Raw genomic sequence first — 24,042 nt, forward strand, 5'->3', positions numbered from 1 at the left:
GAAAACCTAGGCATTCTCAGTCTTTGTTATGTATTTAAATACAAGAAGGCCTTTATTTTACTTTGATTTAATATATTTTGAGATGAATGAACTTCAATTCTTCACGCAAATGTTCAGAAATCATGTCACCGAAGAAACCCTTGTCACCGGAATAAGATTTACTTCATTATGGAGACTTGTAATCTTTTATTTGTGAAATACATGTCTTAATAACCACAATATCGGTGTGAATATAATGGTATTAAGTTCTGGATGTATCTTTTTCATTAAAAGGGAATTGGAAGAGAATTGTGTGTTGTAAACACAGATTTATGATTGATTGTTGTTTTACTTACTTATTATTTGCGAATCAGCCGTAAAAACTTTTACTGGGGAAGTTGATCCCCGAGCCTAAAATCACGCACTCTATGCATTTCAATGTCCGAGAAACGTTTGATTGGATCCAGCGTACTCTATGGAAGATCATTTTCACAGCGTTTGTAAAAAAAAGATGGTTTTCGGTCAAAAAGATTTCCATAACAGCCTCTGCCGGTTCACACCGCTCAAGATGTGATCGCGCGTTTGACTCATGTTGCTAGGAAACGTGAGCGCTAACCAATCAGAGGTGTATCTAAAAATAACTGCTTGTTCTAAAAATAGCTTTCACGGACGTCATCATTGGAACATACCCTAATACGGGGGATTCGTTCTCTCACATCATGGTCTCTTGATACATGACACCTGCCAAGTTTGGTTGTCATACGATGCTTTTAAGAGACGGACGGACATCGCGTCACGAAAACTCGAGTCGATGGGTTACCAATATTTGTTTTATACAGTATACCACTTTTTCTTAGGTATGGGGCTCCGCTCACGCGGCGCTTCGTGCCACGTGGGAGCTCCGCTAAATAGAAGGGAATGGGTATTAAAACAATCATAGCTTTATTTACATAAACAGGTAAACAAAGTAGGGGTGTTAGAGTACCTATAGGAATCTATTTACACAAGAACCTTTTTCAGCCTAAAATGTGAAACAATTTCTTATAAAAAAAAATTTTCATGCAAAAACCATGACTCAAAAGTAGTGAACTTGAACATGTATACACATTGAAACCTTAACACATTATGTACCTTCCGGTATTAAACAGAAACAACAAAAAAGGGCGGCCCGACAAGGGCACTTGAATAAAACCTATATGAGAACCTGCGTGGCCTGAAATTTAACTAAACACCTTTTACATAAGTATTTATTTATTTATTATTTTATTTATTGATTACATTCACGGTGATGACCGTAGGAGCCAAAGAACAGGACTCGAAGTCCCTTACAGGCTCAGCCTCCGTTGGTCAGCAGTATAGTCAACATTACATACATAAAAACAACACTAGTAAACTTAACAGCGACAATCAGTGTTGCACTGCCTACAAATAGGACATAAGATGCGCCATGTCCGGATGTCGTCAGGGTGGAAGACTTCGGATAGGCGCGTTGCCTCTAAGTTAAATTTTTACAAGCCCCCCCCCCCAACTTTCACTCTTTTAATGGTCCGTCCATTATAACAACTATGTCATGACCTTATTGCAAATTTAGCAGGATATTACAAATGTGGCCTCAACAAGGCTTCTACCTTCTCCCAGATCTTACAAATACGCCCCAAACCACAGTTGTGTGGTACTCTCCTGTGTGGCCGTACCACGGAAGACGGGGTTGTACGTTTGGCAATAGTAACCAAAGTTGTTCTCGGTAGCAACAGAACCTGCTTTGGCCGAACGGAACTCACAAGCTTCAGAAGTGCTATCAGTATGAAGAGGCCATGTGCCGTCAACCTGCCAAAACGGGGCCGTGATGTCAGCACCTTGATATCCCCGGATGTTGACAAGTTCTACTTGTTTGCAGTGCCCGCCAGCGTGGAAGGTCAACACATCCATTGAGGAGAACTTCGCGCGGACATAATCCCGGTAGTCGACCCCTAGTACCGGGAACTCTGTGGTGAAGCGCCAGTAAGTAGACTGGGACCTAAGGTGTTGCATTCGAGAGAGCGAGAGTCGGTAGTCTTCCCAGTTTGGGTTTTCCCCGTTTCTTGGGTCGTTCTGTGATAGAGATCTTTTGCAGTACGTATCAAGGTTTTTATTTTTACGCGCAAAGGAGAGAACCAAAGTCCACGCTGACCCAAGCTCTGACGTGAAATCACAGAAGACTTTGAAGTCATTGTTGTCGCTTCCGGTTATCGTGAAAATGCCATTTTTGTCGTATCCAGCGTGCAAGAAATCCAAACACGATGTGAAAATCTGAGATTAGACAATAATTAGAAAATGAGGGCAATACCTTTTTCGCTTTATTTTTTTCTTGAATTATACTTTGCCAGAAAAAGTGCAAAAGTGAATCAAAAAATTTGATTCTCACCAAAAATTATTGCCAAAATTTGATTCTCGCCCCCAAAAAATTTGCAAGTTATATGTGTACGTCCTTCTTATCTGTGGTAGCTGAGCGAATAAGCAGGTGGTTTTCATTTTTTAATGATTTCACTCTCAAAAGAGGATTTGCAAAACAACTGCATTATTTTTTGGGTTTCCTGTGGTGATCCAGTTTTCCGCAGCTCTACAAAAAATGCGAAAAAATATAAAACATTAAAATATCGTATATAACCAAGAGAGCATAAGATAAGAGAAGGACACTTTGGTATTACCCGCGCGCCATGTCGCGTCCGAATCCGGCTATTTTTAGTAACCACCACCCCACCACTGCGCGTGAGCATTTTTACTCACCCTACCCCCGCGCTTTGGCATTTACATTTTGTTGTTTGCCGCTGTTTTGTGACTTGAAACCGAAAAAACACCCTATTTGCACAAATACAATCGAAAATTTCATTCTAGCATCAAGGATACAGGCACTTGCGGTTTATTAAGGGGATGTAGTACTTCGAGGATTGCAGGATTTCCAAAACCTCGTGCTTCAATCACCGATTTTGCTCTAACTTGCTGCTTCTACCTGGTTTCTCAACATTCATTATCTTCCTAATGGTCAAACGAAATCTGTAAGTTAGACATTAGACATAATATTGATTTTTGTGAGTATTCCTGTGAATTGAGAAGGAATCCAAGAAAAATACATTTCATAAAAACTATCCTTGTAGCGAGGGAATGCATTTTTGTGACGATCAAAGCCAGCAAGCTGAAGTGTCTGAGCTTTTGTAAAAGTGAGAAAATAAAGATGGAGATATTACTGTATTTGTATGATGTTGTTATTATTATATGTTATATTTTTATGTTGTTATTATACAAGCTGGTGTCGGGATTTGAATCAAACGCAATATCACAGCCATTTTATCTCTCGTCGGTTTTTTCTTTCTAATTTGACTTCGCCGCTAAGACAAACAAAATAGTCAAACTATTCAGGGCTTTCTGTGAGTATATTTGCCAATCTTGGTAACTTAAGTTAGACCTGTTTTCTTCTTCCGAGTTATTTTACATGATCTCTTTTCATTCCTATCGAGTTGGCAAAACAACAACAGCAACCCGCGGGGGAGTAGGAGAAAATAAAAGGAGCAAATCCTCACGCGCAGTGGTGGAACGGTGGTTACTAAAAATAGCCGGATTCGGAATCGACATGGCGCGCGGGTAATACCAAAGTGTCCCTCTCTTATCCTATGCTCTCTTGATATAACACTACTCATACCTCAGGGTCGTGGTAGTGATTGCTCCCAGAGTGTTTTATCAAACATTCTTTAGCGCTCTTCTTTGTCGTATTTAAAAGCTCGCAGACAGTGTCATGGCGTATATTGTACGAACGGCAGCTGGGGTTTCCAAGGCAACCTTGCCCGCAGTGCACGGGTGACGTCACGGAGAAACTTTCCATCACGTGGTTAACAAGTGCGTGACCTAGAAGGTTACATCCGCAGATCAGGAAAAATATGTTTTGTTCCAATGAGACGGGAATACCGCGAGAAGAAAACGGGGAAAAAGAAGATACAGAAGAAGAAAATGAAGAAGAGGAAGAAGAAGGAGAAGAAGAAAATGAAGAAGAAGAAAGAAGAAGAAGAAGAAGAAGAAGAAGAAAATGAAGAAGAAGAAAGAAGAAGAAAAAGAAGAAGAAGAAGAAGAAGAAGAAGAAGAAGAAGAAGAAAGAAGGAGAAGAAGAAGAAAGAAGAAGAAGAAGAAGAAGAAGAAGAAGAAACAGAGGCTGTAAATGAAGAAGAAGAGAAAATAGAAGAAACAGAAAAAGAAAAAGACGAAGAAGAAGAAAATGAAGAAGAGGAAGAAGAAGAAGAGGACAAAGTAGAAGAAAGAAATGAAGAAAGATTAAAAAAAGAAAAAGACTAGAAAATATGAAACAATAAACAAAGGAATAAAAAAACAAAAGAAAAAATGAGAAGACGGAGGAGAAGGTAAAAAACAAAATACGAGAAAAAGAGAAAAAAGTATGAAAATGAAGGAAAAAGAAGATAAAAAAGGGAAAATAGAAAGGACAGTAAAATAATACAAAAGAAGAAGGAGTTGTAGTAAACGATAAAAACAAAAGTTTAAAAAGAAGAAGAAAAAAAAAAGAGAGAGAGAGAAGAAGAGACCGGGGAAAGGGAAAACAAAATAGGAAAAGTAACCCAAGTTATAAATAAACTATTTTGAAAGGTTCTAGCTTTCTAACCTTCCAATTTTACGAATACTCCATTGTGGCTGTTATCATCCCTTCGTATGGCTTGCAAGTTGAAGAAAGCGACGACAAACAGTAACACAGCGCGGGCACAATTTCGCGAGTGGTGCTGCATTTAAACTTTTTACTATAAACAAACTGAGTTAGTACAAGATATATAAAACGACGACCTCAAGCTTAAACAAAAGGCATTTAAAAATGCTTTGTCTGTTTCACTGATGAACGTGTTTTTCTTTTATCCGCCATTTTGTCATCGGCAAAATACGTGGGTTAGAGCTTTTACGATATTTTACAGGACTATGATATGCAAACATCCCGGCCCTCTGCCATTATTTGCAGCACGCGCTGGTCAAACAACGAGGTTACAGAATGTTTCTGGTGAGCTAAATATTTGGCGAACACCAACTACACTCTTTTTTTTTTATAAGAACCTTTTCGATAAGAACGTCAAGCCTTAGATTTCACCAAATTTTAAGAACATGCCAAGGCTCAGATAGCAGAAAGGTCTTTTTCTTTTTTAGTCCTGATGCGTTCTAAAATGCAGAATAAAATTGTGCTCATAGTAACAACCTTATTATTGCTATTGATCATTAGTGTACTTCTCTTCCTATTAATTCATTGGTTATTATATTTTTATATGCACTAAAATTTAAGAACATCGTTAAAAACATAATAAGAACGGCTCAATCTCGACTGAAAATAACAGGTACTCGCTTGTTTTCATTCTTATTGTTTTATTAAAAAAACATATCGCATTGCATACATATTGTATTATGTTCATGCAAATTTTATTTTGTCCAAAACGTTTTTTTTTTTCTTATCTGGGCCCATTTTTCGACTCGTCCATCGAGAACCAAAATTCATTCACATGTTGTCCCAACAATATGCTTGTTATCCCAACAATATGCCGACAGAGAGAGCAGGAACGGGATAATGGGTAGTTTCTCTAATTAGAAAACTCATAATAGCTGGGAAAGAATTGAGGTTCGAAGAGCAAGTTAAAAAATGGACCCAATGAGAAAAAAAATTGCTTTTTGGAGAAAGAAAATACAAAATTCAAATTTAATACTCATCACTTTCAAGTGCAAAAACACTTTTGAAATAATATCCACTTTTCATCGTTATATGCCTAAACACATTAGACGATAATAAATTTAACTTAAATTATAACAGCAATAATGACAGTGTATGTTTGTTTAAGAGGGTAGGAGGTTTTCTAATAGATCCCTTATTTTAATTCATTATAAGATTTGACGAGTTTTGTAAACAGGAAATGACCCAAACGAATGCTAACTTTTTCTGTAACATCTCACATTGATAATACAATCGGTCTTTTTGAAGGAGCCCATATTGGCTTTTGAATGTTTTCTTAACTTCTTACTTTATTTGTAGAGCTGTCTTCTTACAAAGATAGATAGCTATAAAATGGCCATAGCGATTCCTAGATCAGATAAAATAATTAAAATAATATTATTGTATATAATAAACGAATAATTTGGGGGTAAAGTTAATATCGTTTTTTTTAGAATAGAGAAAATGCTATTCTAGCCTTATGCACTTGTGTATATTTAAAAGGGACCACTGAGCAACAAAATTATTTACAAACTAATTTTAATATTTGATGAGCACTACTTTTAGGCGGCCGACGCTATAATAAGAACCTAAAAAATACTTGCAATTTATACCTGCATTACAGTATCAGGTAGCAAAATGTTAAATGTCGTTCTAGGTACTTGAAATACCGTTTAAGCACAAAATATATTTATCAGAACCAGTTTTGGGCGGTTCTTCGTGACCACTATAACCACTATATGCCTTAAAGTATCTTATTTTAAAACAGGGACATCTAAAATTCTGTATAAATACTCGTATTTCTTATCTCTTAGATTCAGTTCAGCATTCTTTTTAGTAAGGAAGATGACGACCTTACCTATGTTTGCGCCGCTCGGCTCTCAACTCTGTGTTCTGTGTTTGATGATTTGGGTGACTGTTTGTATGAGCCTGCAACTTCGCGATAAAGACAGCGGTTTCATATCCAATAAGTTCGTTGCTCAATCGGGAAAACGACTTGCGCTGCCCATCTCACAAGCAGAGGACAATAACCAATCAAGTAAGATTATATCAAACTTTAAAACTTCATAACAAACTCAAAACTTCTGTCTGGAATGTTACTGATATTTTTGTCCAGAGGGTTGAACGTCTCTATCTATTATTTGTTTAAGGTAGATAAGTATTTTCTCGCTTTTATTGGAGTAATTCCTTGTTAGAAAAGATATTTAAGCATCGGATGATAAACTAGTTATCATATTTTATCAGTACGCACGGAGGTAACAACGACGCCCAAGAACATATATATTTGCCCTTTCCATAGTTAATATTAACTACTACATTAACTATGCCCTTTCATTCCAAGTAAAGATTAAAATCTGGAAAAGAAAATACTATTGATTTTCTTCTGTTCCTTATTTTCTTCTCTTTTTGTTTTTACTGGGATACCTGTGGTAGCCCAGTTACAAATTGCAACTGTTTTTTTTTCGTGGTCCCGGGAAATCTGCAATATTTCGCAATACCCCAAGAGCCTTTGCGCCATAGTCAATACTTCGCTTGTTCACTTCAAGACAGGAGACGCGCCATGTTGAATTTGAGATTTCATCCGAGCATTAGCTTATATTTGTGCAGGTAAAAAAGGGAACTTTGGCAATTATATTATTGCAAATGCAATCAAAGCTTTTCTATCTATAATGCTATTGTGGAAATTCATGTCAATTTGAATTTTTACCGCGTATTTCCTTTGTCGATTCATGATACGATTAGTCGAAGACCCGACCCGTAGGGCCGTAGAGAAAGAAACAAGTGTTCAAAATTTGAGGTGCTTTAGCTTTATACACTCAGGAATGAAGTAAAGTTAACTACATTTATTTCTTATGTGAATTTTGTATTTTGGTGGGAAAACGGCTGATTTTTCACAACAAGAGAATGCTAGGGAATGCTGTTGAGACCCAAAATAAATTGTGGCTAATAATCGCGGATTTATTGGAACAATTTGGAACAATGAATTAAACAATGATATGTAAGTACTTATTTATTACAATACTTACTGCAACTAAGTAGATATGGACTCTTCTAATCATTGAATTGATTGAATAACTTAGTTGCAAGTGTTGTTGTTACTTTCCCTCTCAACAAATGTAAATGGATGTGTTACTTTCTAGATTAACCCATTCACAGTGTTGCGATACTTGTTTGCTCATCAACCAATGCAAAGTGTTGTGTTACTTTCTCGCTCAACCAATGCAAAGTGTTGTGTTACTTTCTCGCTCAACCAATGCAAAGTGTTGTGTTACTTTATAGATCAACCAATGCAAAGTGTTGTGTTACTTTCTCGCTCAACCAATGCAAAGTGTTGTGTTACTTTCTCGCTCAATCAATGCAAAGTGTTGTGTTACTTCTCGCTCAACCAATGCAAAGTGTTGTGTTACTTTCTCGCTCAACCAATGCAAGGTGTTGTGTTACTTTCTCGCTCAACACATTCACAGCGTTGTGTTATTTTCTCGCTCAACCAATGCAAAGTGTTGTGTTACTTTCTCGCTCAACCAATGCAAGGTGTTGTGTTACTTTCTCGCTCAACACATTCACAGCGTTGTCTCGCTCAGCCAAAGTCTAGCGTTGCGTTACTCTCTCAGCCAATCTCGGTAATTCACGCGAATAAGCCAATGCATTCTCCCAGGATGTCGGGGTCAGCTTGACAAGGCGCCAGAACGAGGCGGCGGAAGGGAAAGGGCGCGGGAGATAAGAGCAAGGAGGAGAAGACTTGTTGCTTCTTTTCTTTTCTCTCCCGCCCCCTACCCCTTCCCCCCTCCTCCAGCCATAAAATGGCGACCCAAAAAGCCTTAGAATATTTGTGTAGTTTCTGGAAAAACCCAATGTGAACCATTTGAGACTTTCGTCGTACGACTATTTTAAACAGTAGGTAATAGATTATGAAATATAAATAGACCATGCTTTGACTTTCGATGGTAGGTGTCAAAATGATACACTATGGGTGAGGTGAATTGGGCCCTAAACCCCTTCCAGAACTCGCTAATTAATCTATACATTGCTGTTGTCCAGTTGTCCAAAAGAGCGTCCTGGTTGATGACGTCATGGATTGTTCGTTTGAATGTCTTACTGAAGGCTGGTGTCACTCCGTAAACGTCAGATTGACAGCGACAAAGAGTGGAAGACACGTGTGTGAGCTTATATCTACGGATAGATATAACCACTCTGAATACTTAGTACAGGACAAGGACTTCGTGCACTTTGGGATAAAGGTAGGTGATGGGTGTAATGACTCTGAATACTTAGTACAGGCCAAAGACGTCTTGCACTTTGGGATAAAGGTAAGTGCATAGCAGAAGCAGGCCTCGAATTATTGGGGGTCACGATACAGAAACATTAAGAAAATATTGGGGGCACAGCCACGCCCCTACTGGTCATTTTCTTATGATATTTTTAAAATATTTGGGGGGGGGCGGTGACCCCAGTGCCCCACCCCTGCTACGGCGATGAATTGGATACAACCACATGGAATACTTGGTATAAGACAAAGACTTCGTGCACCTTGGGATAAAGGAAAGGCAGGGATAATTCATCAAGGCAAAAAAAATAAATTTTCTCAATTGACGCTCATTTTCTTGGCCGCGCGAAAGGGGATTGGATCGAGGGTTTCATCTCTTGTTTTGACGGAAAAATCTAAAACAGCGCAAAATTAGTTAAATGAAATTCGTTTTATTATTTTATAGAAGAAAATATAAAGAATTGGCCAAATCTGTCCGTTTTAAAAGGTTATACGGACTTTAAACAGTGCGAAACAAAAAACTCTATTGGCATAATGATAGAAACAGTCCTCGTGGAATGCTTAAATAATACAAAGACTTCATGAAAGAAACCTTTATACCCTTGGAGAATATAACTATTTGCAGGGGATCCTGAGTGTTTGCTGATTTTAGGAGAACTGATGCAAAAGTCGTCCCTAGGAAACTAATTAATCTGTTAAGGGGATGCTAGAAGTTATCGAGTTAACACTGTAACATCTGGTTAACACTGTAACACGTAGATGTTTACGCTCACGCGTGCTCTTTTAATTGCAGTCTCCCTGTGAAGAATCGCCTTGCAGTAATGGGGAGTGCGTGACATTGTACGATGAGCCGTATCTCTACTGCACGTGCTCGTCAGGATACACTGGACTGACCTGTTCAGCAGGTTTGGTTACTAAGCCTTTCGCTGCACCCGGCCATAAAAGACAGAGCAAAAACATGGCATGAAATTTTCCAATTCTCAATATATAAGCACGGGAATTAGGATACTTTGTCAGCGATATTTCTTTATAAAATAAACAAAAATGAATTCCCAATTTATGGTGAATATTGAACTCAGCGAATAAAATATTTCTAACTTTATAATCCAGAATGTCTCCTGCCCTCTGAGTTAGCAAAATCCTTCTAGTTGCCTCTTGTTATATTTCTATTTCTCTTGTCTAAAAACCCTAGCGATCGTTGTTTTCAAGTCTCGAAACATTTGAACGGTACTGCGTAACCATAGCCTCTTTAGTGTTAGTGACAAGCCCGAGCCCTCTCCGAACCTAACTTCGTATTTAGATTCTATATAAAATAAGAAGGGAGTGAAACAATGCTCGATTCCATTGCTCAAAACCTGCCTAGTTACGGCCAATGTTGTGATTTTGGTATAAGACATGATTGATTGACAGCTCACTTTCTCTTTGAACTTATCTCGCCGCCGACACACGCCCCGGCATGCGACAAGTGCTGGGATCCGGGCTAATTTTGTCTAGGCGGGAAAAAGCAATGTTTTCCCGCGCTCAAATATCGAAAGATGTTATATAACTACCACATGAATTTGAATTTTTACCCGGAACAACAGAAAATTTTGCAAGTCACCGACAGAGGTCAAAGTGTTTTTTTTAGTAGAGAAAGGGGATAGAGCAAATCAAATTATTAGCTGATCATCGCCTGCCATTTAACTTTTTAGATGAAAAAACGCAACGGTCCGTAGAAACATTTTTTAAATAAGCCCCGATCCCTCGCATGCCCGGGCGTGTGTCGGCGGCGAGATAAGTTTAAAGAGAAGGTGAGCTGTCAATCAATCATGTCTCATACCAACATCACAACATTGGCCGTAACTATATCATTTTTCCCATCAGACATTGACGAATGCAGCACCAATCAAACTTCATGTGACCCTGACGCTCGATGCAGAAATACCATTGGCTCTTACACGTGCACGTGTAATGCAGGTTACCATGGTGATGGCAAACAATGCACAGGTAGGCTCAATGTAAACGTTGGAATTAAATTCCTATTCTAACTGTTTTATCAGTTTAGCTGAGAGTGGATGACGTTGTTTTTTTGTTAGCCACATCTTTAGCGATCCACTTCTTCACTTGTTCTTTTTTAGACATTGACGAATGCAGCACCAATCCGAGGTCATGTGATCGCAATGCCCGATGCAGAAATACCATTGGTTCTTACACATGCACGTGCAATGCAGGTTACCATGGTGATGGCAAACAATGTACAGGTGTGCTAACAGAGGGCACGATTCAGTAGCTAATGAAGTCCCCTATAGATAGATTGAGCCTCAGTATTTAAAGAGAGTCACCATATTAAATTCTACTTGAAAGTGATATTCGTAATATTCGCTAGTTCGTCGCACTCCCTGTGAGGTTGATTTCAAATTCACTTCAGTAAAACCTCCATGGAACGATCCTACATTAAGCCGAAAACTTCAATATAGCGAACACATTATAAAATCCCGATGTTCTTTGCCAGTCAAACCGTAACAATACCTCTAGTTAGCGGACGCGGATATTATGTATCACCCCTTCCCGCCCTTCAAAATCTCTGTGATTTGACCTTAATATAGCAAAAAACCTGGATTTAATGCTTTGAAAGTCATGTCATGAGTAACGATTTTGTTCCGTCGAAAGTGTCCGCTTTTTAAAGGCTTCATTGCATTGATTTTTAGATATCGACGAATGCAGACTCGGCATCAGCGGATGTGTTGTGAATGCCTACTGCACTAATACCGTGGGCTCATACGTTTGCACATGTCATTCAGGATACTACTGGACCGGAAGTGGGTGCGCAGGTAAGCTGCACCAAAACCGTGGGCTCATACACTTGTACATGTCGTTTAGGATATTACTGGACCGGAAGTGGGTGCACAGGTAAAAAGTCACATGACCAGGATAATAGAGAGAGCCTCGAAGCTAAGTCCTACGGGCTTTACCTTAAGCCACAAAGCATGGTAAGAACTTGGTTTTCTTCTGCTAACCTCTTGTCTTCTTTTTATGCCATGGCATACAGGATTATATATCAAAAATTATAAAAAAAGCTAACTTATCCAACAAATTTCAACAGAATTGACAAATAAACAACAAACATACAGCAAATCACAAACCATATATTACTTTTTTTCCCCCTGTAGTATACTTTACTTACTTGTATCCAGGCTCTGAACTTTTGAAAAATCAAACTCGAATGATAAATGTCCCTTTGAAGGGTCTCTTATGGTTAAGATATGATTTTGCTGACGATAACCCACGTCTTATTTTACCAAGACCCCCCCTACCCTCCCTACCGGGGGGCTTTATTGGCACGTGAACTAATTGCAATTAAAACAAAACTTTGCGAAAAACGTTGAATGTCCATTTCGTCAAGATTCTGGTAGTCCTAGGAACGCTTTCTTTTCAGGCATGTTTACCTAAACGCTCGACTGCTAAACCTTGAGTAATTTCAGTTTCATGTAGTTCTGCGAACTAATGAAGTTGTTTTGTTAATTCTAAACCCAAATGTGATTTATTTAATCGATTTTTTGCTCGAATTCTATTGATCCGTAGTTAGACTTTTTCCTGATATTTCAAAAGCTATTGTTTTTTCCCATCTTGATTAACCAACATGCCTATTGAACATTGATGAGAATTTTGAAACACTCAAAGATCGTGTTTAAAATAGTACAAACAAAAGTTTCGGATTCAAACGCTGAACGTTAACAGCATACTAAGCCATGTCATGGTTCACAGCTAATCAGATCAGACTGTCGCGCGGATCTTATGGCCGTGTCGAGGTGCTCCACAATGGTGCGTGGGGAACGGTGTGCGATGACCATTGGACCACCAACGAAGGGCGTGTCGTGTGTAGATGGCTTGGATTTGGATCCGTAGAATCTGTTCATAAAGGAGCTCATGATGGCCAAGGAAGCGGGCCGATATGGCTTGATGATGTCCATTGCTCTGGCAATGAGGCTACCCTGTTCTCATGCCAATTTACCCACACCCATGATTGTGAACACGACGAGGATGTGTCAGTTGTGTGTTCTTAGGGAAGAGCAGGGAGCCTGGTTAGGGGCGGTTCTAGCCTTTCGCTAAAGGGGGATTTGGCTCCGTGACAAAGGGGGAGGGAGTAATTAGTTTTTGTTACATATGGCTTTCTGGCAGCCCAAAGGGGGGTTTAAACCCCCTAAACTCTCCCCCTAGATACGCTACTGCCGGTACACGACACCCACTGATCATCACCATCACCACCATCTTCACAACTGAATTACCCACATAACCGCCTTTTTTTTTAACAACACCACAACTACCATATGTTTATCATTATTATCACCCCCGGGGATATTTTCAATATGCCTGAACCATGAACTATTCGAAACTATTGTTTCGCATTGGTTATTTGTTTGCTTAAGAAAAACTATAATGAGGATGCAGGAACTAAACCTCCGAAAGGGGAAAATTCTCAATTTTATTGGTAATTCTTGCTTTCTTTGATTCCCCTTGTCATGTGAATATTTTGGTCAATTTTATCAAGTAATTATCTATGTAAGAACTAGGCTAAATCCCATTCTCTTCATTCTCAACCATAATCATCACCATCATCAACTTCACCAAATTCATCACCACGATAATCATTACCACCATCATCAACATAACCATAATCGTCACCATCATCACCATCGCAAACATTATCACCGTCATCACCATCACCATCGCAAACATTATCATCAACATTATTATAAAAATTCAGTCAGTCAGTCAGCAGGGGCGGCGGAAGGGGAGGGGCCCACTTTTCTGAGCGGATGTTTCTATATGTATGAACGTTTTTTAAACGGGTTTAAAGCGGTACATATGCAACTGTATAAAAACCTATGTTATTCCTCGTGTTCTTATAAATAGCGAATAAGAATTTGGAACCACCACTCACCCCTCCCCCCTGAAACCGCCAACCGCCCCTCCCAAAAAAAACACTACCCACCCCTTACCCAAAATTCGCCCCCCCCCCCCTCCACTTTTGGGACCGCTACGCCGCCCCTGGTCAGTCAGTCGGTCGGTCGGTAAGTCAGTCAGTCAGTCAGTAGATGTCCTTATTTATTGTAGGTAAAACCGTATAATCAGTCTTCTAACTAAATAATCTAACTAAAATAAGCTATATAAGGTTTATAAGGTATATTGGCAAAAAGTCTAGTGGCAGTGGCAATGGTCAGTAAAACAAACTTTCATACGTTTTGATATTTAAGGGTTTTGAAGGCGTTTTATGTTATGATTCTTTGCGTTAATTGAGACCCTGTGACTTCATCCGTGGATAATAAGCGGGCATACGCGAGCAATCTCGTCCGATTTCATTCATGTTTTCGGAGGATGATATTTAATCATCCGTATGTGCTACTGTTTCATTTTATTTATCGGTAAACGATTTAAGGTTATTTCACATATCAACCGACCAGTATTTTATGAACTTTCCTATAATTATATTTCAAATCCATAAGCGATGCTTTTTCTTTAAATATGCGGAGTGACATAACTTATACTTAGTCATGATGGGGATCATAGTGGTATGTCTAAACTGATGACCATGTAATTTTTTTTGTCCGCATACTCCATTTTCTACCTTAGCTTCGGACACATTGCGTTATCCTTCAATTTGTTTTATAGGAAGCAGATACACCTGTTGTCTTCAGCCCATGAAAGCTTTGTGGTTGTCTTCAAATGTACGTAAAGGACAGGGATATAGATTATTTCGATTGTGTAGTTCCAGAAAATATCCATAGTTCCCCCCCCCTATTGAGGGGATTGGAAATTCCGGGGGGGTTCAAACGCCCAGGAATTTCCAGCCAGAGGGGAGGGGGGAGGGGGGTTAAAATGCCCTTTTTGCTTAACAGTTACTGTATTTATTTTTTTTTCCAGGGGGTTGGAAATTCCAGAGGGGTGGAGGGTCATACCTCCGCCCCCGTCAATGGGGGTATGGATATTAATCTGGAACTACACATTAGACATGACCAAAGAGCGAATTCGTACAATTATTATTTAGATTTTGAATCCTCTTGAAAATCCAATGTCTTCGCTTAAAAATCGACAAATAAGCAATTTCGTGCTTCCTCGTTTTAGTGGAGCATGATCCCCATTGTGCCTTAGTATAAGTCATGTCTCTCTGCAAATTTAAAGATAAAGCATCGGTTATTTTGGGGAAAATATTGGAAAGTTAATAAAATACTGGTCTGTTCATATGCTAAATAACCCAATCGGTTACCGATAAATAAATAGCAAATACGGATTCAAATATTGTCATCTGAAAACATGAATGAAATCGGACGAGATTCGAGACTATTAGACGCAATTTTTTAACTAGTAAAATGAAAGAAATGCTATAAGGAATTACTAACGAGCCTCCTTCAGGAATCCTGTGGATGTCCGCGCAACAGCAAATAACGACTGGGTACGATTCTGATACTTTGCCTAAATCAATCCGCGGTAGAGATCACTCCAAATCTGGGTCCCTGTAACGAGAAAGCTTGCCTTCGCTTTTGTCATAGAAATGATACCGGTGGCTGGCCTAAGCCAGGCACAATTAGTATTTATCAGTCATATAATCAGATAATTGAATAAAATTAAATCGGATAATACAATAAAATAAATGTATACTAAACCTATTTTTATTGTTGTTGTTTTTTTTAGCGAGACAATATTCAATAATGGCATCTGATTTAACAAGTGCACAAGAAAAATAGTCTCGAGTTATAGAAAAAGTAAAAGCGACAGAACAGAATCTCTAGCTATGTTTGTTTCGGTATACTCAAGTACACGCGCCTGAAAAACACAAATCTAAAATTCTGACGATTTTTCAATATGAAACTAAGCAGTGGCGGCCATTTTGAAAAGGCTTCAGAAACAAGAATTTTTCGGTATTTTACACGTTACACGTGAGTTTAGAAGGTGGAACACAAAGACAAAATTCAATCCAAGGACTTTGATTTAAACCACCACCTGTATCCGGTACTGAACCTTCAAAGTGTCAGTCAAGGCCTGTGTGGCAAACACCGCCTATTATTTATCCCTTTAAGCGTGTTATATTAATTAACAACAGCATCGCTGTACGCTGTGGCGCGATTTTCACACAGTATGCTCATAAATGCAATCCGGTTTAATGTGCATTTTCTTTCTCTTTCGAGCGGTACGAAATGAACCAAAGACACCTGCCATGCAATTAAAAACACCGTAACCTAGTTACCATGTATAACTTCCATTCAACTGTTATGATACTTTAGATGGGACATTTCTTTGTAGACATTCTTTGAAAAAGATGAGGGTGTTGGTATCGTCTTTTGGTCAACAATAGCAATGACAAAAAAAAACTAGAAATTCCATTAGTCAGCGAAGAACCAAAGTACCCTTAAGCTTTGTCATTTGGCCGGCAGTTTCACAATCATTTTCTTGAAAATAAGAAGTTGAAGATGAGGGAAGTATCTGAATAACTCTTTTAGCTTTTTTCCTACGAATTCTCAAGGCCCAGGAACTGAGTGTATTTGAGTCGAGAACTTAAGCTCAAAACTGACTCTTTTTGGCAATCGGAACAAACAAATCCGGTGAACACATTTGCAGGGTAGACTTTGAATAAGATTTTGATTTTTCAGAGGAAGAAGGCAATTTGTTGTGGGATCGTTGCTTCGTGCTAAGTTTTGAAACTCTCACTCTTTTCAAGTGTTTGGATCTCAAGTTGAAGATGGACTTATTCTTGGTAGTACTTATCGCTCTTCAGTTTTTGGTATCCATCGTCGGAATAATTGGTAACGTATCCGTCATCAGGGTTGTTTGGTCGACGCGTTCAATGCACACGACAACAAACTACCTCTTAGCAAACCTCGCACTGGCTGACATTATAACACTGTCTACCAACCCCTACCTGTATAAATTCGTATTTGGATCACTCCACTTTGGTTATAATGGCTGGAGCAATTTGACCAACGAGTGGATCTGTAGGGTTTTGCTTGAGAACGGTATAGTAGGAGTTTTTGTGTGTGTTTCTGTTGCCTTCCTTACCGTCGTGGCTGTTGAGCGTTACCATGCCATGGTGAAACCTTTAAGCCACCGATTCAGACTTGGGAGAGAACAAGTATGGAAGGTCGTAATGGTCATATGGTTTGTTAGTATTTTACTAAATATTCCAATTTTCATCGACGTTAAATTTGATCCACAGCTAAACGTATGCAGATCTGCCTTCGACTTTACTACTGGAAAAGAAACAGCTACTTATCTTGCTTTCTATCTTGGCATTAATATCTGTATTCCTGGATTGATAATCACTGCTTGCTATTTGTCCATTTTAAAGGGCCTACTCATAACTAACTCCATCTGCTCTGAGACTGTTGAAACGATTCAAGGGCGAGAGGAAAAGAAAAAGCTGGCAAAACTCTTAGCATCAGTTACGGGCGTCTACTTTATCTGTTTTGCGCCTTTTGTCATTTTTATGATTTACTTGACCGCCGAGAAATTCCTAAACAACCAAGACAAGAATTCCTCTCCCCTCCTTAATTATACGTACTTCGTTCTTACTTCTCTAATTTTCTCAAACTCATGTCTTAATCCAGTGTTGTACGCGTTTCAAAGCTCCAGCTATCGACGAGGCTTTGCAAAACTTTACACGTGCAATTGCTTGAGAGCAAAGCGACAGATTGTACAAGTCGAATCTTTTAGCATGGCTACTGACGCGAGATTAAGAACCCAGCAACAAAGTACGCACAATCTCTAAGCTTGGGAGGTGAAACTCGACGAGTGGACATGATGGAATCTTTGAGACAATTTGAGTAAAGGGTGAAAAATCCAAATCATTTGGCCTTTAAAGGAGCTATGTCATCATCGGCCATTGCGCATCTACTGTGATATCCATCACAGTGGAACAAGGCTAAGATAGAATTTTTTTTCGTGGAGTGACAAATGTAATGACGAAAGACAACTAATCCCTTAGAGCATGGATTTGTTGGCATCGTTTTTCTGAGGTAAAAAAAAAATGAGAAAGTCCTTTACAGGTGTAAAAATAATGTGATCTATCTTCTGAAATACCAGCAGGGTGAAATTTCAATGGCACTCTAACCCGTTGTGTAAAAACATCGAGAATTCCTGAAAAGGAAACGATTGCCTTTAATTCAATTATCTGAGTAATTAAAAAACTCCACAGGACTTAGGATACGCTACTGATTACCGCTATTTGGTCAATGTACAAAGCCTTTCCTGTCATTTCAGCATACAGGATATTTTGGGTGAAACAAATTGTTTATTTCTCCGTATTTTTAAAAAATAATAACAGCAGCTGAAAACTCTGAAATTTTAATCGCCCTTAATCAAAGCGATAAAAAAGGAACGCAGGATTGTTTAACGTGTTTTTAATTAAATGTTGTAAAATGAGCTTCTTTGGGCGGCCCTTAAACTTGGTTTTTATATAGTAAATCTGCCAAAATGTTCTCGCGAGCCTTTGGTTTTTCTCTGACGACCGTAAAACGACCCGTCGCTTCTATCGTATCTGTTGCAAGGGTCGTCCCATCGAGCGGTTCAATATAGTCGTAAGGCTCGCGAGGATTTTTTTTGCAGACGATTGTTACAACCCTTATGCCGGTTACGACTAAATAAAAACCAGGCTTTACAGAGCGAGCACGCAAACGGTTTGTTGTCCTGAAATGTAGAATGCTAGATTGAAAACGTGACCAAAGAGACACCAATATCTTTTTCCGAAAATCTATACCATATATATACCAGGGGCGGATCCAGGATTTCAAAATGGGGGTTGGATAATGGCCGGATAGACGGCCTATAACTGATCCAGTGGTTCTCGATAGGTAAGATCATAAGATCTTACTTCACAAGGAATTGGATTTGTCGCGTCAGCGAAGTCAAGCAGGCGAAGGAAAATGGACAGTACCTCAGACCCGGCACTTAGACATTTATTTTCTTCAAATAGAGATTTTTTCTACTCAAAAAGGGGGGTGGATATCCACCCAATCCACCCCCCCCCCCCTGTATCCGCCCCTGATAACACTGTGTACAATTTTAACATATGCAGGTCATTTACGCGTGAATCTATATAGCGAGCTTAGGTCGGAATTCTTTTTTACTTTAATTCAACCAAGGTGTGATAAGTTCAAAAGACTGGCTCGCAAACGTATGCAATAGGGGACTCGCGCTGATAGATCACGTGACTGTTTGGGTGGCAAACTAGCTCGCGCCCAGGCTTTTAGCGGTAAAATAACAGCAACAAAAATCCACTTATTTATCGCTTACGAAAAAAAACCAGATTTTTTTTTTAATGGGTTTAGTTTTATTTAAAGATTTTATTTTTACGTCGTTCTCTGGTTTGACGGGTGCAGTCATTTCTGTGATTATTTTCGTTTGAATTTGTTACTCAGAAAGGTCACGTGATCTCTCCAAGTCCCCTATTAAAGAAGTTCCTGCTATGTTCTGTTGGCAGTGAACAGATGAAGCATTTCTTTGCCTTGCTGGTTTGCTAGTGAAGTTTATGCAAATCAGGCAAAATTTCTCGTACAACTGTCAAAGCTTTTCGAGTTTCAGATGGGCGTGGATTCGAAAATTTTCGGAAAATAACAGAAGCAACACTAGAAAATAATTGCAGTAGTCTATATTTATTTTGTAAATAACGGTTTATTGTCCAAATAAGTGAAGAAAAAATACTATTCTTATTTGTCGGTATTGCTGTGTCGCTTAACGAATGATGGTGACGAGGAGATATATAATTATTGTGATATATTGCTGATTATCAGTTGATTTGTATTCTGCTGATGATATCAATGATGATAATGATGATATGCTGATTGTATGACGTATGAGTTTTTCTAGAGGACCCTCGCGATTTGTCTTTCTTGATATTTTACTCGGAAAAATCTAACCTTCGACAAATAATGTTTCCGTATTCAGGTCTTATGACTACTCTGTGAGGTGAATGTAAGAATGTAGTGTGTATAAATATATCTATATGACGTACCAACTAACACGTGATGGTGCGCCGACAGCAAAAGCGAGTACACGTGACATTCACTAAGAAAAGTCCAACTTTATGTTAGTGTGACAAGTGTGACTTGGGCCACCAAGACAACGTTCTACGAATAAAAATTGCAATTTACCAAGCAAGTTTCACTGTTTTGATTGAACGAACTTAATAACTATAAAACATTCCAATCCAGAATGGCGTAGCAAAATCTCCTGATCGAAACTGCTTGAAAATCGTACTTTGTGTATCTTGTTGTTTAAACAATGCAAACGAAACTGAAATAAACAAAGCATCGGAACCATACAATGACATAATGGAGTTGTATTCTTTCGCTTTCGTGAGAATGCTATAAAAACAGCCAAATAAGCGAGAGTTACTTTACGTTCGTTTGGTAAACTACAAAGTTCGGCTCAAGAGTCACAAGAGTGGAGAAATGGCCATGACATCGATTTATCTGATATTTGTGATGATATGGTCTGCTGCTGGATTGGTCAGCGCGGGACTGTGTGTCTCAGGTAAACTGATGTTACTTAAAACTCTTTTATTAGAACCATTTTAGAGAACGTCCATGTTACAAGGCGGATCTAGCTTTTCGCTAAAGGGGGGTTTGGCTCAGTGACAAAGGGATTAGGGGGTATTTTTTTGTTACATATTGCTTTCTGGCAGCCCAAAGGGGGGGGGGATTTAAACCCTTTACCCTCCCCCTAGATCCGCTACTGTGTTAAAAAATCTAATAATGTTGATAACAACCTTCCAACACTTCAATGGATATTTCATTTTTATATACGATGGAAATTAAAGACATTTTCAGCCTTAAAATGCTCCAAAATATAAACGGCCCAAAAACATAAAAAAGAATGTACTCGCAGTTAAAATCCTACAATGCATTGTGTTTTTAACGTCTCACATCTAGAGGGTGGAAACAAATTGTAATACTACTAATATACATTTACTAAAAGCTTAAAACTGCATAGTATTATGTTATTTTCTTACACACTGTTTTTTTAGTTTTCCTAGGACATGAGTGCAATCAGATAACATGCTTTATTTATCCAATCAGATAACATCTTTTATCTATCCAATCAGATAAAATACTTAATTTGTCCAATCAGATATCATGTTTTATTCATTCAATCAGATAACATGTTTTATCTGTCCAATCAGATAACATGTTTTATTCATCCAATAAGATAGCATGTTTTATCCATCCAATCAGATAATGCAGTTGGTGCAGAGCTTGTGGCTGTAGAAGGCGGTCACTGCGCATGTCACAAAGCTCCAACACCAAGCTGCGGCTGCTGCGCGCGCATCAAATTCCATATTTGGCATTTCAAGATCGACAACCAAGGTAAACAACGGCTAGAATCATACACTCGATCCAGCTAATAACAAAATTAACGTACTCCAAGGGAAAGTTAGTTTATACAAGTTCACAGAAATGAGGTGTCTCGTTTAAAAAAATAATAATTTATTCGTATGCCAAATGCCATCGCCAAGCATATGAACTATACGTCGTGTTTTTTTTGTGCATGTATTCTTTAATCATACCCAAAATAAAGTTTAAGCGAGGAAATTGAGTTATAAATATTCAGTTTTATTATCTTCGTAAACGTTTTTAATGAACATTAATGGGATCGACCGTGTGAAGATTTCGCCCCCGCCTAAAAGTGGAGGAGTCGTTGATCGAATGAAGTACAAGAGATGTAGTTGGATGATGGTAGAGGGTGTAGCGGGAATCACATACAAAGTATCTGAAACTATTGAATGGATCCAGAAATTCTCTTAGTGGCTCGATTTATTAAAATTATATCCAAATCTTTCAAGCCCTCAAATGCCTACTCCTAGGACAAGCAGCATTTTAGTGGTTCTAGAATGCTTAGGAACCACCCCTTGTTTGTTATATGCTGAAGCCTTTTTTTTGGCATTTTACAGGATTTCTCACAGTTATTTTTTATTGATATTTTCACAGACACTTTAAGAGGCTCTAAACCTAAGAAAACGACCGTCTTCACAGGCTTTCAAATTTATGAAAACCTGAAAACAAGTTTTTTTAGTTTTTGGTCACAAACTTTTACAGTATAAGATAGGGCTTGTCATGCATTTCTCTAAATTTAAAAATAATTTGAGACCAGTGTTTTTCTTTTTCAGCTTGTGTCTCTACGTCTCTTCTCTCATCAACCCCTGTGAGTATTGACGCCGTAAGAATTAACGCGGGCGGCAATCCAGAATTTTACCAATACGTGATTACTGTCGAATCCGTTTTGGGATTTTCTGTTCCACCAGTCAAATTATTCTAAGCCAATCAAATTCTTGCCATCTCTCGCCTAGTGCAGTTGCCTGGCTTTCTGCCGCGATACTGTCTGGTTTTCGTTTAGAGGATAGCCAGGGAAGTGCATAAAGCGAGACTCTGATTGGCTCAAAATGGTTTTACTGACGGAACAGAAAACGAAAACAAATCGTGTTTTGAAAACGCGGGTCGCGATACAACGGATTCGAAATCCATACTGTATCATACAAATATTGTATCGTTTGTGTTATCCATACCATGACGTTTATATTTCCCTTCAGGGATTAGAAATTCAAGTCACTTGGGATGGTAAGGCGATTTTCAAAAAGGACATCACCGGTAAGTTCATCCGTCTGATCGTCCGTTCTTCTGTCTGTCTCTGTCTAACTGTCTGTCCGGCTATGTGTCTATCCTTCTGTTGTTTTTTCTCCGCCTCTGTCTGTTTCTTTGTATATCTCAGGCGCGGGGGTGCACACTCATAGGTAGCATATGGAGAAAGCACAATATTTTAAGTTTCCTTAATATGAAATTACCCACTTTTTGGCCACCAAAGGGGGGGGGGTTGGCCGCCAAAGGGGGGGGGGGGGGGAAGGGGGGTGGCTGCGCGCTTGGGGTGCCCCCTATAAACCCGCCTGTATCTGATTGTCCCTCCGTCTTCTGCCTGCCCGCCCGCCCGCCCGTCCGTCTGTATGTCTGTCTATCTGTATTTGTCTCTGCTTGTCCCTCTGTCTAACTGTCTGTTTTGATTCGCTTTATTCTGACACAATTACTACTTTTCAAGAAATCTGCAAAAGAGAACTGATCAATACCATTAAACTTTCAGTCAAGAACCCGCCTCCACTTTGCTTTGACCTGCCACTCATCCATGCAGCCAGAGCTTGTCTCGTAATTGACAAAATCTCCCTCGAGCCTCACCACCACGGCGCATGCGCGGAGCTTGAAATCAAGCTATTCCACACGAAGAAGAAATTCAAGATTGGCTGTTTCTATGGAAACGCCGCTGACATGGGTGGAATTCAGGATAAACTGAAGAGGCTGGAGAAAAAAGTCGCCCTCCATAGCGTCGCACTGAGCCAAATAATGGCAAGAAGCGGGACTCAACTAGAGTTAGATCAAATCGAGGCTACTGAGCTGAATTCTGGATACCCAATTTTCGAATTTGAGGAGAAAAATGCCTGATACAAGCTAAACAATGAGTTCTTTCAAACGAGATGAAAAGATTATTGAATCGGAAAATAGAATGGAATAAAATATGATCAAATGTTGCTCTTCATGGAATTCGTGAAAGCTGTAAACTAAAGATGAAAAATAAAATAAAAATGACTAGAATAAGACTTTTTTATTAGCATCTGTGGCTTGGTGTTGCATGCATATTGGGACCATTTTCCATTTGGCAAAAAGAGCAGAGTAGCAAGAGTAGCATTTAGGCACTTCCTTTTTATTTACAGGGGAGGGGAGGGACTTATTCATCTTGAGGCTTTAGCCTTAGCGGCACACAGTATTGAGTCATTAGTGAGGCAACGCACGTATTGATAAAAGGCCCCTTAGCCGCCCCCCCCCCCCCCCCCCCCTCCCGAACGCGCACTATAAAAGGGACTTGCCTTAGGCAAGATGTCATTAAAGAATCCCACTGGGAATACCAATTGTACTGCCCATCACCTGCAAGTTCAAAGATCCTTTATAAATCAAATCACACTGCCAATCAACATGCAGCTATATGCATATATGTTCTTGCCTACTTTCTTTTTTCATGGTGCTCTACATAGGCCTGTAGCCAGGATTTTGAGCGGCGGGGGGGGGGGAGG

At 39.2% G+C, this 24,042-nt stretch overlaps 4 protein-coding genes across 8 annotated transcripts in view; 3 read left to right on the plus strand and 1 right to left on the minus strand.

Annotated features, from left to right (window-relative positions):
• Positions 1-15,607, plus strand: part of LOC5518370 (pro-epidermal growth factor) — a 30,888-nt gene extending 15,281 nt beyond the window's left edge. Inside the window, exons 2-8 of one of the 5 annotated variants that reach the window (XM_001638324.3) lie at positions 6,514-6,737; positions 8,738-8,937; positions 9,757-9,868; positions 10,827-10,949; positions 11,081-11,203; positions 11,651-11,773; positions 12,708-15,607. In XM_001638324.3, coding sequence (XP_001638374.3) covers positions 6,545-6,737; positions 8,738-8,937; positions 9,757-9,868; positions 10,827-10,949; positions 11,081-11,203; positions 11,651-11,773; positions 12,708-13,006 — 1,173 coding nt within the window. In that variant the 5' untranslated portion in view covers positions 6,514-6,544 and the 3' untranslated portion in view covers positions 13,007-15,607. Of the gene's footprint in view, positions 1-4,751; positions 6,738-6,780; positions 7,307-8,737; positions 8,938-9,756; positions 9,869-10,826; positions 10,950-11,080; positions 11,204-11,650; positions 11,774-12,707 lie in introns of those variants that run through there. The other 4 variants (XM_048734423.1, XM_048734425.1, XM_048734426.1 and 1 more) reach the window with 4 other exon arrangements.
• LOC116602066 lies at positions 1,213-4,753 on the minus strand. The gene is made up of 3 exons (XM_032363175.2): positions 4,622-4,753; positions 3,656-3,858; positions 1,213-2,268 (listed from the first exon to the last, which is right to left on the minus strand). Exons 1-3 carry the CDS (start codon positions 4,740-4,742, stop codon positions 1,621-1,623), a joined length of 972 nt encoding a protein of 323 aa, XP_032219066.1. The 5' UTR covers positions 4,743-4,753; the 3' UTR covers positions 1,213-1,620.
• Positions 15,608-15,714: 107 nt separating the features above from the next.
• LOC116602092 (somatostatin receptor type 2-like) lies at positions 15,715-20,086 on the plus strand. Its single transcript, XM_048734427.1, has one exon. The coding sequence runs from the start codon at positions 16,678-16,680 to the stop codon at positions 17,701-17,703; it is 1,026 nt and encodes a 341-aa protein (XP_048590384.1). The 5' UTR covers positions 15,715-16,677; the 3' UTR covers positions 17,704-20,086.
• Positions 20,087-20,331: 245 nt separating this feature from the next.
• On the plus strand, positions 20,332-23,566 carry LOC116605524. The gene is made up of 5 exons (XM_048734513.1): positions 20,332-20,465; positions 21,167-21,298; positions 22,099-22,133; positions 22,519-22,576; positions 23,061-23,566. The coding sequence occupies exons 1-5, from the start codon at positions 20,384-20,386 to the stop codon at positions 23,414-23,416; spliced, it is 663 nt and encodes a 220-aa protein (XP_048590470.1). The 5' UTR covers positions 20,332-20,383; the 3' UTR covers positions 23,417-23,566.
• The last annotated feature ends 476 nt before the right edge of the window (positions 23,567-24,042 follow it).

Source organism: Nematostella vectensis, chromosome 11, assembly GCF_932526225.1.
Source record: "Nematostella vectensis chromosome 11, jaNemVect1.1, whole genome shotgun sequence".
In the NCBI taxonomy this organism is placed as follows: domain Eukaryota; kingdom Metazoa; phylum Cnidaria; class Anthozoa; order Actiniaria; family Edwardsiidae; genus Nematostella; species Nematostella vectensis.

What these genes read in the sequence shown, in the direction of transcription:
- LOC116602066 (XM_032363175.2), bottom strand. Translation starts at nt 4,742, where the DNA reads ATGCAGCACCACTCGCGAAATTGTGCCCGCGCTGTGTTACTGTTTGTC. An exon ending in AGTATTCGTAAAATTGGAAG is followed by an intron (nt 3,859 to 4,621) that starts GTTAGAAAGCTA and finishes GTAACCTTCTAG; the next exon opens with GTCACGCACTTGTTAACCAC. An exon ending in ATCACTACCACGACCCTGAG is followed by an intron (nt 2,269 to 3,655) that starts GTATGAGTAGTG and finishes GTCTAATCTCAG; the next exon opens with ATTTTCACATCGTGTTTGGA.
- LOC116602092 (XM_048734427.1), top strand. Translation starts at nt 16,678, where the DNA reads ATGGACTTATTCTTGGTAGTACTTATCGCTCTTCAGTTTTTGGTATCC.
- LOC116605524 (XM_048734513.1), top strand. Translation starts at nt 20,384, where the DNA reads ATGGCCATGACATCGATTTATCTGATATTTGTGATGATATGGTCTGCT. An exon ending in TTTCAAGATCGACAACCAAG is followed by an intron (nt 21,299 to 22,098) that starts GTAAACAACGGC and finishes TTTCTTTTTCAG; the next exon opens with CTTGTGTCTCTACGTCTCTT. An exon ending in CTCTTCTCTCATCAACCCCT is followed by an intron (nt 22,134 to 22,518) that starts GTGAGTATTGAC and finishes ATTTCCCTTCAG; the next exon opens with GGATTAGAAATTCAAGTCAC.